The sequence below is a fragment of the Trachypithecus francoisi genome, unplaced genomic scaffold, assembly GCF_009764315.1.
Source record: "Trachypithecus francoisi isolate TF-2019V2 unplaced genomic scaffold, Tfra_2.0 Lachesis_group3, whole genome shotgun sequence".
Taxonomy (NCBI): domain Eukaryota; kingdom Metazoa; phylum Chordata; class Mammalia; order Primates; family Cercopithecidae; genus Trachypithecus; species Trachypithecus francoisi.
In genome coordinates, this window is record NW_022681468.1 from 147460846 (window position 1) to 147477363 (window position 16518).

The 16518-nt window shown below is 46.1% G+C and overlaps 1 protein-coding gene across 6 annotated transcripts in view; it reads right to left on the minus strand.

Moving 5' to 3' along the window:
* Positions 1–15377, minus strand: part of STARD9 (StAR related lipid transfer domain containing 9) — a 159949-nt gene extending 144572 nt beyond the window's left edge. For 5 of the 6 annotated variants that reach the window (XR_004432060.1, XM_033190404.1, XM_033190405.1 and 2 more), the window contains exons 1-3: positions 15256–15377; positions 7154–7223; positions 4590–4706 (exon numbers count right to left, since the gene is read on the minus strand). Coding sequence is in view for 5 of the 6 variants with exons in the window: in XM_033190404.1 (XP_033046295.1) it covers positions 4590–4706; positions 7154–7223; positions 15256–15302 (234 nt within the window). In the remaining variant the exon portion in view is untranslated. Of the gene's footprint in view, positions 1–4589; positions 4707–7153; positions 7224–9129; positions 9685–15255 lie in introns of those variants that run through there. The other variant, XM_033190407.1, reaches the window with a different exon arrangement.
* Positions 15378–16518: the final 1141 nt, after the last annotated feature.

Here is a 16518-nt window from a genome sequence, read left to right on the forward strand (position 1 = left end):
GCACTCCAGCCTAGGCAACAAGAATGAAACTCCATCTTAAAAAAAAAAAAAAAGGCCGGGCGCGGTGGCTCAAGCCTGTAATCCCAGCACTTTGGGAGGCCGAGACGGGCGGATCACGAGGTCAGGAGATCGAGACCATCCTGGCTAACACGGTGAAACCCCGTCTCTACTAAAAATACAAAATCTAGCCGGGCGAGGTGGCAGGCGCCTGTAGTCCCAGCTACTCGGGAGGCTGAGGCAGGAGAATGGTGTGAACCCGGGAGGCGGAGCTTGCAGTGAGCTGAGATCTGGCCACTGCACTCCAGTCCGGGCGACAGAGCGAGACTCCGCCTCAAAAAAAAAAAAAAAAAAAAAGAATCTCAAATACATCATGCAAAGTGAAAGAAGCCAGATTCAAACAACTACATACTATTTGATTCCATTTATATGACATTCTGGAACTGATGAAACTCTAGGGACAGAAAACAGATCAGTAATTGCCAGGGGCTGAGGAAATAGCTATAAAAGAGCATGAAGCAATTTTTGGGATGATAGACTATTTTGTATATTGATTATAGTGTCAGTTACACACATGGAAGTATTACTGTACACTAAAAAGGTGAATTTGGACAGGCGTGGTGGCTCATGCCTATAACCGCAACATTTTAGGAGGCCAACGCAGGAAGATTGCTTGAGTCCAGGAGTTCAACACCAGCCTGGACAATATAGCAAGACCCTATCTCTATTAAAAATAATAATAATAAATAATTGTTTAAAAAAAGGTAAATCTTTCACTATACCTAAATTATACTTCAATAGACTGACCCCTCCCCTCAAAATCTGATCACTAATGCTGTAGACAGCTGGATGTGGTGGCTCACACCTATAATCCCAGCACTTTGGGAGGCCGAGGTGGATCACTTGAAGTCAGGAGTTTGAGACTAGCCTGGCCAATATGGTGAAACCTCGTCTCTACTAAAAATACAAAAATCAGTTGGGCATGGTGGCGCACGCTTGTAGTCCCAGCTACTCAGGAGGCTGAGGCACAAGAATCGCTTGAACCCAGGAGGCAGAGGTTGCAGTGAGCCAAGATTGTGCCACTGCACTCCAGCCTGGGTGACTAGGACTCTGTACCCCATGCCCCCCTCCCAAAAAAAAATGCTGTGGAGAGGATAAACTGCATTACATCCAAATTCTTTTTTTTTTTTTTTTTTGAGGCGGAGTCTCGCTCTATCACCCCGGCTGGAGTGCAGTGGCCAGATCTCAGCTCATGGCAAGCTCCGCCCCCCGGGTTTTACGCCATTCTCCTGCCTCAGCCTCCCGAGTAGCTGGGACTACAGGCGCCAGCCACCTCGCCTGGCTAGTTTTTTGTATTTTTTAGTAGAGACGGGGTTTCACTGTGTTAGCCAGGATGGTCTCGATCTCCTGACCTCGTGATCCGCCCGTCTCGGCCTCCCAAAGTGCTGGGATTACAGGCTTGAGCCACCGCGCCCAGCCACATCCAAATTCTTTTCCACCCCAAGTCCTAAGATTGTATGGATTCCACCTTTCCTACCCATGGTGGCCTCAGAGCCATAGTGATTAGGGTTAAATCTGGGCTCCGATTTCTGTGTTAAAGCAAAGAGCCCCTCTGATTGTATCACGTAGATAAGAGTCCTGCCAGCATTCCGGGACCTCTGGCTCTACTCCAGCTTGTGACAGAGGTTCCCTTCCTTCTCTTTCCTATCCTAACTCCTCTTGGGACCGATGAGGGACTCAGACAATTAATAAACAAGCCAGAAGAAACCTCAGGAGACACTGGTTTTATCTCTCTGCACAGGCTTCCTGTCTGGATCTCATTTGATCTTTCCATTAAATTTCAAATCAGGCAAAAGAAAAATCATATTTATGAATTTCCCTCCTCTATGGCCTTTTGGGCTTTCACTCGATTTTTATACAGTTAAGGCATGTAAATGTAAAATACGGGCCTCACAACCAAACTCATACTCAAGCTTATTGATACTAATACACACATACACAAACACACACACAAACATAAAATTTTAACACATTCACACACCCCCTTCAAGATGACTGATTCATCAAATGTTATACAAAATAGTCAATTATTCTTACGTACAGAACAGACACACATATGCCATGGCCAGGGAGGTCTCAAACAGTTATCAGAATGCTCATACTCTCTGCTAACGAAAAGGCCACTGTCTTCTATGCCACAAATATAGTCACAACTGTGGACTGTTATAGGAGTCCCATCTTTCTTACTGAAAGTCAGTTACCTTGCTGGTTCTTCTTGGAGGAGCTAAAGCAAATGGTTACAAACACTAGTAACCAGATGCCTCATACACACTTGAGTGCTGAGATAAAAAATCAAGGGCTGGCCTGGCGTGGTGACTCATGCCTGTAATCCTAGCACTTTGGGAAGCTGAGGTGGGCAGATCACCTGAGGTCAGGAGTTCAAGACCAGCCTGACCAACATGGAGAAACCTCGTCTCTACTAAAAATACAAAATTAGCCGGGCATGGTGGCACATGCCTGTAATCCCAGCTACTTGGGAGGCTGAGGCAGGAGAATCGCTTGAACCCAGAAGGCACAAGTTGCAGTGAGCCGAGATGGTGCCATTGCACCCCAGGCTGGGCAACAAGAGCAAAACTCCATCCCCCTCCAAAAAAAATAATAAAAATAAATAAATAAATCAAGGGCCACAAGACAAGCCTAGACCTGCCCCTGTCCTCGTATTCAAAAGGACAGAGAAGACTCGGTGGAGGGCAGGTAATGTCCACACTGCCCTTTTCTACTGAGCATTAACAGCAAACATATTAGGACTACAAAGGTGAGATGCTTATATAACAGAAGAGGCCCACTGTGACAGCTAATCCCACAGTGGTCTAGGGTCATATTTCTGTGTGTTCCTTTCAGAAGGGAAGAATGGGGTAATTTAGAAATACTTAAATTTAGAAATATCTAAATCGGTGATTTAGAAATATTCAATCATCCTCAGAAGTCTACAATAGCAGAAAATCAGTACTATCTCCTCTGAGTCACTCAGACTTGATACTGTTGTTCCTTTGACATAACTATTAAAAGCTTTATAGCTGGGTGCAGTGACTCATGCCTATAATTCCAGCACTTTGGGAGGCTGAGGTGGGATAATTGCTTGAGCCAAGGAGTTCAAGACCAGCCTGGCAACATGATGAAAACTTGTCTCTACAAAAAATACAAAAATTAGCTGGGCATGGAGGCACACACCTGTAGCCCCAGCTACTCAGGAGGCTATGGTGGGAAGATCACTTTCAGCCTAGAAGGCAGAGGCTGAAGTGAGCTGAGATTATGCCACTGCATTCCAGCCTGGGCAACAGAGTAAGATCATCTCCCCCACCCACTCCCCCCAAAAAAAAGTTTTACAAAAGACTGAAATACTTGTCAGAAAACATACTTTGGCTTTTTATTCAAAGTTATATAGAATCCTAGGCAATGATTATCCGGGTTCCCCCCAAAATATTTATATTTCCAATAGTATTTCCCAAGGATATATTCCCATAGTCTTTTCTTTCATATGTGATATGATGATAATGAACCATGAAAGGCCAAGTAAATGGCTTTCCCAATTTTAGGTTTGGACTTTTGTAAAGTACCCTGATAGCTGCTGGGGCAAGGGCTACCGTCTGTGGCCACCGAAGTGAATGAGGCAAGGCTTACTGGCCATGATGTGGACTGGGTACATGGCTTTTAACGGTGCTCAAACCAAAACAACACTGCTGCTTCAGAGAAACAGAGAGGTCCTGTAGACCCACTGGCCAGACCTCCTGCTGCCTTGGAAACTTGACAGAGAGCTAAGCAGAACCACAAGACATGTGACGGGTGACCAACAGGCTCAGATGGCAAAGCCTTGGCCGCTCAAACAGCAGATCGATAGATTCACCTGCCTCCTACCTACCTTGCAGGCTGGCTGACTAGCTGTCTAGCCCTTTCCCACTCTGCCTAGGAGGACAAGTACAAGCTTAAGGTTCAAAGAAGATACTAGCCTCTATAATTCCCTTGTGCTGCACATAATACATGGCCCTTCACCTATCACAGGAGCAGAACACTACCTGAACTAACTTATACCCCCTTGAATCGTGAGGAGGCTCAAACTTAAATGGACACTAGCCAACTTTGATGTCCTGGGCAAGCAGTCTTTTCCCACCTTCTTTGTTCTTTCCGGAAGTGATAACTCTCACTACCATTTCTCAGACCAAAACGTCATGAGTTTCAGACCAAAGCATCATAAGAAACAGCTAGGCCTCAGATTTCACGTAAATTTCCCCATGAATATCCAGTTATGAAGAAATGAGGAAATACACAATAAGATTACATTTGAAATAAGCTTATTTTGTTAATGCTACCATGAAAATGATTCCTTGAAAGGGCCACTGGTTTCTTGATGTATTGAAGTTTCTTCCTTTTGAAAATCTGTTAGTTATTTTGACATTTTCTTAAAGTACCAATTAGAGTACTTCCAATCTGTACAACTGTGCTATGATAACCTTGAAAAGTATCTTTATAATAAACATCTTAAACATTATACACAAAAAAAGAACTGAAGAAAGAAAAATGATAAATGATATTACCACATCTTGAGATGCATACTGGGGATCCTCTGGGTTGACTGACCAGTAGCAGTAATCAAAGCCAAATGCCATAACCTTCTCCCGGGAGTCCCCAAAGCCATCCGGTCGACTGTCCACCTAAAATCAAACATAGGATCCAGTGTCTTTTCTATCACAATATTCAAAATTAGAATCTGGCCAGTGGCACTCGATCACCCTCTACCATAGCTAGAGAGCCTTGGACTGGTCATGAGACTGTTTATATTATCTTCCTGAAAAAGAAAAGGTAAACTTTGTATCTATCTTATTAGATACAAATAAAGCACAGAGAACTAAATTTGTCTGTCATCCTATCATATATCTGCCTACATAAGAACCAACTATATGAGACATGGTAAAGCTTGGGAGAGAAAGCCTCTCCCCCTCTGGGCATCTTATCACTACAGGTTGAATGTCCCTTCTTTGAAATGCCCGGGACCAGAAGCGTTTTAGATTTTTTTGGATTTCAGAGTTTTTTGGATTTCTGAATATTTATATACACATAATGAGATATCTGGGGGATGAATCCAAGTCTAAACATGAAATCCTTGTATGTTTCATATACACTTTATAAACATAGCTTGAAGATAAATTTATACAATATTTTTGTGCATAAAACAGTTTTGTGCATAAAATAATTTTGTGCATAAAACAGTTTTGGCTACAACCCGTCACATGAAACCAGCTGTGAAACTTTCCACTCGTGGCGTCATGTCAGCATTCAAAAAGCTTCAGATTTTGAAGGATTTCAGATTTCAAATTTTCAAATTAAGATGTTCAACCTATATTCTTTCCTAAGTATTTCTGCAGAGGATACTGGAGTGTGTGAGTAGTGTGGCCATGCTGCCTGACAGGCTCAATCAACCTGGGGCTTTCACTGAGATTCCTGGAATATTCAACTTCCAATTAGACACCACATTGGACAGAAGAGCCAGAAGCAATCTAGCTGCTCAAGGTAGATGAGAGTAGAGCCAGAGTTTGGCCTTGCACTGACCTCCAGGTACTGGAGAGAATGGCATTATTCACAAAAATGCCTTATCTTATACACTCTGGACGGGAAAAGACAACCCTGACACCAGCCATCACAAACGACAGAAGAATGAGGCTGCCAGAATGATTAAGAGATTCTACGTGGATAACTGACCTCAGGGAAGTAAGCAGCCAGGGAGGTGTGCAGAAGGCAGATTAAAGTTTGACTGATTCTTAGAAACAAAAACATGAGATCTTAGAACAAAGTAGCTGAAGTGATTAGGCAACAGAGATATAAATAAGAGACAGCAAAGAATAAAAAGTCCTTTGTCCCTGGGGAGCCCTGTTGAAAGTCTGGTAGGTCCCCATTGTTTTTTAGCACAGAACTACTGACAAGAGGAAACAGATCACATCACAGGAGTAACAAGAGAGCAGGCATGACTGTGAACACTGGGGTCCAAATAACTCTCACTTTTGCCAGTTTTCTCAGCTCTCAGGAATGCTGAGTGCCACCTGCAAGCTGACTATAGCAATAGTCACATGGTCAGCTTCCCCAATCTCTCTCCACTCCTCAAGGCCCAGAAAGAAAGAAACCTCTCCATCTTCTGTTTGCCTAGTAAATGGAGGAACAGGATGGAGAAAGTTAGCCCTAAGGGAGACTGAGGGGTATGGAAGGAAGTTCCAAGTGTCTGTCCAGTTATGACTTAAAGTTCAGTCAGATCTGTGAAAGAGAATTTGTAACAAAACCCAGGTTAGTGACCGACTCCCTTCTGGGATCTGAAAGATGTTACTTGGATCTCAGTATAGCTAAAATAAACCCTGCATTACCAGGTGCATACTAAAATCCCTAATAATGTCTCTAGATAAAGTGGTATCAACTGAAAAGATTAGGACACAGTTTAACTGGTGGTCAGGTGAGTTAAATAGAATATGGATTGCCTGCAGCATGATTTAACTATTGCCCCCAAAACATCCCGAGTTTACTTTCAAAACATCTACCAACTAATTTCCTAGACAGTTGCACCCTATTTGATAAAACTTAGGCTGCAGCAGCCAAATGCCCTGCACGTCTTTCTTGATTTTATTTATTTATTTTATTTATTTTTATTTATTTATTTTGAGATGCAGTCTCACTCTGTCGCCCAGGCTGGAGTTCAGTGGTGTGATCTCGGCTCACTGCAAGCTCCGTCTCCCGGGTTCACGCCATTCTCCTGCCTCAGCCTCCCGAGTAGCTGGGACTACAGGCATGCGCCACCACGCCTGGCTAATTTTTTGTATTTTCAGTAGAGACGGGGTTTCACCGTGTTAGCCAGGATGGTCTTGATCTCCTGACCTCGTGATCCGCCCGCCTCGGCCTCCCAAAGTGCTGGGATTACAGGTGTGAGCCACTGCACCTGGCCACCTTCTTGATTTCTTAATTTGCTTTATGATTGGCACAAGCTCTTCCCACCATTCCCCTTATATACCCTTTCCGCCCCAACTCTAAACACATTCACATATACACCTTCAGCCTGGAAGCCCCTGTAACAATATTAGCTCCTCAGTGGAAAGAAAATGAAAAATAATTTCAGGCTTACCTTTAAATTCCTGATTTTCGCCACTTTGCCATCAACTTCCACAATAATTCTTCCCCCTTCTTTGGTCTCCCTAGAAACAAGACCCAAACTCAGAAGAAATGTTGCTTTTCTTTTTAAATCAAGAAAAAAGAAGCTGAAACCAGTGCTAGTGGGACAAAATATTTCCCTACTGCTGTACCCTTAAGAGAAGTGTCTGTCTCCATAAATGGCTATAAGTGTCGCGTCAAGCAATCCCCTAGCTGGCATGCTTCCCTGGATCTTTACAATTTGGCTCTGGAAGAGCTCACATTCACATTTAGTACCTTCTACGTATGAGGCACTGTATTAGGTGCACTACATATTGTTCTAAATCTTATGCTATCCTCCTACATACCCTCCTGACATAGTTTGCTAACATATCATTTTTACAGGCAGAGGACTAAAGCTGAGAGAAATTATGTAACTTGTCCAAGGTCACACAGCTATCAGTGGCAGAGCTAGGATTTAAACTCATATTTGTCTGACCACGAAGCCTAGGCTCTGAATTATACCTTAAAGTCAGGCTTAGAAACCCTAGAGAGTGCAGGGAGCAGTGGCTTGCACACATAATCCCAACTACTTGCAAGACTGAGAGGCAGAAGGACTGCTCGAGCCCAGGAGTTCAAGGGTGCAGCAAGCTATGATCACGATACTGCACCCCAACCTGAATGACAGAGCAAGATCTCATCTCTCAAAAGAAACTCGAGAGAGCATCCTTGGCCCAGCATATAACACAGCATCATCTCTCATTTTCCGTAGCATATTGAGCATGGATATTGCCAAAAAAAAAAAAAAAAAGTATTGGAATCCTCTCTGCTGGGACCCTGAGAATATATTTCTCAAATCCTTTCCTTATATCTTCTTAAATTAGAAGGAGGGTCAAGATCCTCAAGAATCTTCCTACGTTGCAGTTATGTGGTAACACTGCTAACAACTAAACAATCTCTACACTCACTTTAATGGGCTTAAGCCAGATGACCCACACACCTGATGCCTATCTTTTTTCATAATAAAAAAGTCACAGCTAAAGTACTCATGGCCAAAATGTTAACAGACGAGAATTAAATTAATTAGTACATCCTCCACTACAATGAAAGTTATCAATCAAATTACTCCTAGCCTAGAACCTGAAAGTTGAGACAATACCTTCAGTCTTATTTTTTATCCTTCCTCAGGCTTCCCAGGCTGTGACCTAGAGGACTAGGGGTAGGAGAAGCACAGTGAGACAGGGGTCTTTAGATTTAATTTTATTTATTGATTTATTTAGAGACAGGATCTCACTCTGTTGCTCAGGCTGGAGTGCAGTGGTGCAATCATAGCTCACTGCAGCCTCAATCTCCTGGGCGTAAGCATTTCTTCCACCTCAACTTCCCAAGTAGCCAGGATTACAAGCACGTGCCACCATGCCCAGCTAATTTTTATTTGTTTCTTTTTTGTTGACAGAGATTGGTATTGAACTCCTGGGTTCAGGCGATTCTCCTGCCTCAGTCTCCCAAAGTGCTGGGATTACAGGCATAAGAAACAGTGCCTGACCTCTTGTAAAACTTTTAAAAACCAGACAGCCAAGCACAGGGGTCTGAGGAACACAAATTGTTGTATTATCAAATGTTCATAAAAATCATTGAAGTAGTTATCCCTATTTTACAGACTTAAACAAAAACAAACAAAGTTATATAGGCTTCCTGTCATCGTCGTCGCCGCCGCTACTGCTGCTGAGGCCCGAAGATCGAGAGGCAGGGGTGTAGCGGTACGAGGGAATGAGAGGAAGCGAGCGAGGAGCGCGCAGAGCACGCTTTTCCGCCCGCCCGAGGGGCCGGAGCAGACCCGCCCGGCGCCGCCGCCTACCCGCCACAGAAAGCCCAGAGCCCGCGCCCACAGCCATGTTCTCCTCCGCCGGCAGCGGCCACCAGCCCAGCCAGAGCCGCGCCTTCCCCACCCACACCGTGGCCATCAGCTACCTCATGACTACAGCACGACGCCCGAGGGGACGCTCATCTCCACCACACTAGGAGGAACTCGAATCATTTATGATAGAAAGTTTCTGTTGGATCTTCGCAGTTCTCCCATGGCTAGGACCCCACCCTGCCATCTCCCCAATATCCCAGGAGTCACTAGCCCTGGCACCTTAATTGAAGACTCCAAAGTAGAAGTCAGTAATTTGAACAACCCTGACAGGAAACATGCAGTTGGGGGTGGTGCTCAGTTGGAGATGAACATGTGACTCTCCTGCAAGGATTAGAAGAAAAGCAGCAACAGGGACACCTGAATGCACGTGATTTGGCCAATAGGATCAACAGTGAAAAGACAGAAGAGGCAATACCAGCAGTCCCCATTACAGTCTCCACCTCCCACCTCTCCTCTGGGTGCCAAAGATGATGGGAAGATAAGCTTCATCTGACCATTTCTTCTCCCTGTCTCCTGTTCCCCTTCCCAGTTAAACAAGTTAGATTGAAGGCCCCTGGTGTATTTTCTGTAGCGTCAAGGCATCCCTTAGAGAAAAACAGTTAAACTCTGGCTTTCCTAGTTTTTTTTTCTTTTCTTTTTTTTTTTTTTAGATGAAGTCTTGCCCTGTCGCCCAGGCTGGAGTGCAGTGGCATGATCTCGGCTCACGGCAACCTCTGCCTCCCCGGGTTCAAGCGATTCTCCTGCTTCAGCCTTCCGAGTAGCTGGGATTACAGGTGTGTGCCACCACACCGGGCTAACTTTTTGCATATCTAGTAGAGACGGGGTTTCACCATATTGGCCAGGCTGGTCTTGAACTCCTGACCTTGTGATCCGCCTGCCTCGGCCTCCCAAAGTACTGGGATTACAGGCGTGAGCCACCGTGCCCGGCCTCCTAGGCTCTCCTTTAATGAGTCACCCTCATACCCTGCAATTTTGTCCCAAACCCAATATCAACCCACAACTGCCTAGCTTCTTGTTGTTGTGCTTGGGAAGAAATGGGGAAGTCTGAGGAAGGGATACAGAGGCTTGGTGGGCCTGACACCATTCATGTTCCTTACCCTCTGTCTCTCCTCCCTGTATCCCACCTATGGTTCAGTGTTGCAAGATTCTGGGCTTGGGTCTTTAAAACCAGCAGGGGGAAATGATAAAAAGAGAGCTGCTTTTCCTTTTACCTTGAGGTATTTGTCCCTTGGGACAGAGCAGTTTGTGCAACTCTGGTAGCATTACCCTGTGACACTGTTTTGAGGTCCACTTCGCTTCTTTCCTCTGGGAGGAATGTCTTCTATCTTTGGTATTACAGTTCATCTTCCCATTCTTTTACTTAGCACATTTGTGCAGTCATTTTTAACTCTGTACATCAGAAGAGAGCCCTTGGTAACCAGTCTTGCTCTTCTTCTGCCATTCCTCCCTGCTTGCATCTTGTTGCTGGCAGAGTCCTCTTGTACTTCAAGAAAGCAAAGTGATTTTGTCGGCTCCTAGAGCAGGTCCATACCAAGTAACAGAGGCACTTTGGCCTCCACTTGGTGGGTAAGGCCTGATCATAGTATTCTGTCAGATAATGCCTAAGAATGACCTCTGAAGAACGTTGACCCATTTGAGTGCCCAGTCTCAGTAGTCATTTTTAAGTCCAGTTAGCATTGTGATAGTTGTTCTCAGACTGCAGTTCCTTATGTTTTGAGTTTGAAGTTGATTTTCAGAATGTTCTTAGAAAATAACTGCATTTTTTTCCTTTGTGGATCTGCTTTCTTTGGCTGCTGGGATAGATAAGCATGGGCTTAAAAAATGTGTTCCTCCCAGTTTTCTTGCCTTTCCTATCATACTCTGAATTTCCCTCCCTACCTCGCTCTCTGTCTTCCTCTCTCCTTCCTTTCCTTCCTTTCTCTCTACCTGGCCATTTTTCAAATTTACATCAAAGATACCTCAAGTGTTACCATCTGAGAATATCTGTCACTCCTCTTATCTGAGAAGTGACCTTTTAAGATGACTACAGACCTATTTTTAAATATGTTTTCAGTACCATTTTGAACAGCAACTTTTAAATTAAACATCTTCCAGTGTTAGGAAGGTGAGAAATGTTCATAGGCGAGTCTGCTGTTCTATGTCACCATCTTTTGTCTCTCCTCATTCCCCAGGAGCTCTTTCCTTTCCCCTCCAGTTTTGGGTGTGCATGTTTGGAGTTTGTAGTGGGTGGTTTGTAAAACTGGACCATTCTGCCTTGTTATGGGTTGTTCGTGAAAGACTCATTCTTTTCTCTGACCCTTCAGCTTTTGCATTCACCCTCCTTCCCACCTACCTCTCCTGGGACTATTGACAGGCATAATAATCCCAGGAGAATGACTCCCCTCATAGAAAGACTAAAGCATCCATCCCCTCATAGTTAAGTAGCCACTGGTGTCCTGGGAATTTCTGGTTGGATTTGGTGCCCTGAACTTTCTTAGAAATCAGATCCCAGGGTGAGAATAACAGCCATTTGGCCACGAAAGAAACCTGTTTGTTTTCCTTTTGAACTATGAAAAGACCCTGTTTGTGAACACATTTTAGAAAGAAGAGAGGATGTCTGCAGAACTTTGTTCTGTTTTCTGCTACAAAAATGTGAATAGTTCAGAGTGAAAACCTTTTGTGATGGCTGTCTCTCAGGAATAAGCTGGATCGCCAATGTTTTGGGGATGCTTTGAGTCTCAAAAATTGATAATCAGAAAAGTATCTTTTGTTTGTTTAATGTATCCCTGTTCTGATTTTAATTAAACTCCAAATCTCATTTTACATATTCTTTGAAAACCTTTTTTAAAAAAAGCTATACAGTGGGTTAAGAGTAAGTTTTGAAGGGCAAATAGTCTTCTAGAGCCTACAGTATTGGCAGACCAGATGTGTTCTCACAGTGGTTAATTGGGGGTAAACAAGGGGCAGCAACTTCATAATGAGGTATTGAATTTCTGATTATGGGAAACTGTGAGGTAGGGGGAGGACATCAAAACCATTTTCTATACAGCAGTATCATTTTATTGAGGGTCAGGCTGGGTGTGGTGGCTCATGCCTGTAATCTTAGCACTTTGGGAGGCTGTGGCGGGTGTATCACCTGAGGTCAGGAGTTTGAGACCAGCCTGGCCAACATGGTGAAACCCTCTCTCTACTAAAAATACAAAACTTAGCTAGGCATGGTGGCAGACGCCTGTAATCCCAGTTACTCAGGAGGCTGGGACAGGAGAATCGCTTGAACCCAGGAGGCGGAGGTTCCAGTGAGCTGAGATCGTGCCACTGCACTCCAGCCTGGGTAACAGAGTGAGACTCCATCTCCAAAAAAAAAAAAGAAAAAAAATTGAGGGTCAACTCTAGTCCTATTGAATAAATGCGCACTTGAGACACAAGTGCAACTTTTCTGTAATCTCAGAAAGAGCAGTAGGTCTAATGAATCAAATCTTGGCTCTAACTACTTTTAGAACTTAAGCCAAACCATTCTGTCATCTGGAAAAACAAAAAATAGAAGCTTGGGTCAGATTGTAAGATTTCTTCCCAAGCACATCAGATCCAATGACTCTGTCAACTGAGTGTGTGCCAATGACTTATTTGAAGGTTGGAACAAACCACATAATCACCATATTCCCCACATTCAGATAAGCCTCAATGAAGACCGTATAACACACCCTGAAGAATAGCTGCTATCTCTGCAGGATTCTGTGAGAAGAGGGAAGTGATCCAGACCTCTTGGCTAGGGCCACACTGGGTTTATCTGTATCTGCTCCTGAATCTTCAGCCTGCTACAATCTGTTCACACCTGGGTATCTACAGTCTTGACATCCTACCACTTGCTGCTCAAGGCTCTTAACTTGAGCTAAAGTAAATAAATTGTGCTCTTCTTTTCACTTCACTTTTGTTTGATATGTTATTTTCTACTGCGGCTGCAAGTAAACCAATTTCAGCATCATTTTCTTAATCTAATTCATGCTATTATAAATTCCTAGTGTTACAGCTGGGCGCGGTGGCTCACACCTGTAATCTCAGCACTTTGGGAGGCCTCAGGTGGGCGGATCACGAGGTCAGGAGATTGAGACCATCCTGCCTAACACGGTGAAACCCCATCTCTACTAAAAATACAAAAAATTGCCGGGCGCGGTGGCTCAAGCCTATAATCCCAGCACTTTGGGAGGCCGAGACGGGCGGATCACGAGGTCAGAAGATCGAGACCATCCTGGCTAATACGGTGAAACCCTGTCTCTACTTAAAATACAAAAAACTAGCCGGGCGACGAGGCGGGCGCCTGTAGTCCCAGCTACTCGGGAGGCTGAGGCAGGAGAATGGCGTAAACCCGGGAGGCGGAGCTTGCAGTGAGCTGAGATCCGGCCACTGTACTCCAGCCTGGGTGGCAGAGCAAGACTCCGTCTCAAAAAAAAAAAAAAATATATATATATATATATATAAAACTAGCCGGGCGAGGTGGCGGGCGCCTGTAGTCCCAGCTACTCGGGAGGCTGAGGCAGGAGAATGGCGTGAACCCGGGAGGCGGAGCTTGCAGTGAGCTGAGATCTGGCCACTGCACTCCAGCCTGGGTGACAGAGCGAGACTCCGTCTCAAAAAAAAAAAAAAAAAAAACAAAAAATTAGCAGGGTGTGGTGGCAGGCGCCTATAGTCCTAGCTACTCAGGAGGCTGAGGCAGGAGAATGGCGTGAACGCGGGAGGCGGAGCTTGCAGTGAGTTGAGATCGCGCCACTGTACTCTAGCCTGGGCAATAGAGTGAGACTCTGTCTCAAAAAAATAAAATAAATTAAATTAAAAAATAAATTCCTAGTGTCCAAGGAACTGAGAAGTTACTGTTAGGAGTGGTCAATATTGTTATCTTGAGAACCCTAAAAGAACAGTTTTACAAATACAGAATATACCAGAGGCTACTTCTAGAGTAGCATCTGCGCATATGAAAAATCCCCCAGCCCTGAGCTACCACATCCAGTTATGAAGAAGCCAGGTGTCCCGAGCCATTTACCAATCAAAACGCAGCAGTTCAGGCATCTGCTTTCCCTCTTTCTTCAGTGTACCTCTTTTGCCCTCTTCCTATTCTCTTTTTGTTTCTTTCCATTTCATTGCTCTTCTCATTAGTCTGTTAATTACAAGACTTTTCAAAGCCAATCATTTCTATATGAGGACGAACATAATCCTCACTAGTACCAAATTTTATTATGTGAGACAATGCCTTTCTTGATCCTTCTGCCCAATTATCAAACTATCTTATGTCCTAGAGATTTTTAAACTTGCCAAATGCTTCCAACATGTGCCTTCTGGTCCCCAAAGGACACTCTGCCAGATTTACCTCCCACCACTCACTTCTCTCCACACTAACCACCCCTTCCCCACCAAAACTTAACCTCTAGTTAGTCCCTCACAGTCTGTCCTTTGCTCTTGGCGGTCTTACTACATAGAAGGCTCTTTACACTCTCTCCACCTGTCAACAAACTCTAATCGATCTTTAAAAAACACTTCATCTGGTGACAAAGAGAAAAAAGTTCGTGACTGCACACTGGATGTCTCAAGGGCTGAGACGAGAGGTGCAGGATCAAAATAAGCCACGAGGAAACGGGCACTGAGGGCTCTGACAGAAGGAAGGGGTTGGAACAACTTCCCCTACTTAACAGTTCCGTCCTGGATTAAGTCAGCTGTCGAGCATAGAAAGAAACCGCGACCTGTGTGGGCCTCAATTACGCCCTCACGTTCTGCTTTCCCCACATCTTCGCAGAGAAACCCATGCGCACCCAGGAATACACAACATTCAGCCTCAGTCCTCATGGGTACACCCAAGGCCCCCAAAAGAGAGAGGAGAATGCTCATCCCTCTCCCAGCCTTTCTCAAAGGCCCAACCCGATGCCGCAAGCCTCGAGCCGCCGTCCCTCGAAACTCCTGCTGGCAGGACGCCAGCGACGCTCACCCGGGGCAGCCCTCCGGCGGCCGTGCGAGAACCGCTATCCCCAGGACACAACGCGAAAGCTCGACTGAGGTCCCGTCCCGACAGGCCTCCGTGGGTTCCGGACCCCGACCCCCCCGGGTCACTTTGTCACCGCTTTCTGCGCGCCAGAATCTCTGGAGCGGGAGACGCTGACCTCCAGCTCTTCTCAGCTCCTGTGAAGCCTCAGGCGCCCCCTCCCGCCCACACTCACCTCTTGCTGAGCGGCCGGACCCGCACGGCGACCCGCACGTTCGCCATCCGTCTGCCACAAACCAAGTCCAGCAAGTCAGCTCTGCGGCAGCATCCCAGGCCCCCGCCCTACGCCCAGACACAGCCCCAACCCAGCCCCGCCCGCCCCACGCGCCTCTGGGGACGCCCCCGCGCGGACAGGAGCTGCCACCCCGAGCGGGGCGGTGCCTGCCTAGCTTCGGCCAATCCTGAGCCCGGTGGGCGGGAGGACTCCCGGCCCCGCCTCCCCTCAATCCTCCTTAAAGTCCCCCGACCCGCCCCCGCCCAAACACGCTCCGCGGCCGGAGCAGGCAAGTTCGTTGCGGAACTCTGTCATTCCTTAGCCTGGTGGGCGGGAGGATGCCAGGGCTGGCTCCGCCTTGCTCCACCCGAAGCTTCCCGGGTCGCCCCCGCGCAAGCACGCGCTGCATCCCGAGCCGCGTGGTGCCGGCCTAGCCTTGGCTAGTCGGTGGGCGGGAGGACGCCCGGGCTCGCCCCGCCTCGCTCCGATCCACAGCCTCCTGGGACGCCCCCACCCTTGCGCGTGCCGCGCCGGGCCCATCAGTGCCGGCCCAGCTTCAGCCAATCCTGAGCGGAGTGGGCCGCGAGGACGCAGCTCCAAGTCTGTTGTTCCCGGCTCCGCTTATCCAGAAATAGTTTTTGTTCTTTGACTCGGTGTCCGTGCTATGTAAAGTCAAGTAAATCAATTAAGTTTTGTTCCGAAAGTTTGCAAAGTAATTTGCTAAATACTTTTATTCTCTGCGTTCGCTTGAACTGTCAATTATGTGGTTAAATTTTCGAGGCAGGCTAGGTGCTGTGGCTCACGCCTGTAATCTCAGCACTTTGGGAGGCTGAGGCCAGGTCACCTGAGGTCAGGACTTCGAGATCAGCCTGACCAACACAGTGAAACCCCGTTTCTACTGAAAATACAAAAATTAGCGGGGCGTGTTGTCGAGCGCCTGTAATTCCAGCTACTTGGGAGGCTGAGGCAGGAGAATCACTTCAACCCGGGAGGCGGAGGCTGCAGTGAGCCCAGATCACGCCACTGAACTTCAGCCTGGGCGACAGAGCGGAACCCCGTCTAAAAAAAAAAAAAAAAAAAAATAGCAGAAGGCAATCTCTTACTGGCATGGTATTTCCTGACATCAGGGACAAAGCAGAGAGGGAACCAATCCAGAAAAAGGATTATTGTCCAGGTCTTCTTGTACAACCGAAAGACAGGTGGCTGGTGTTTATCTTTTCCCTT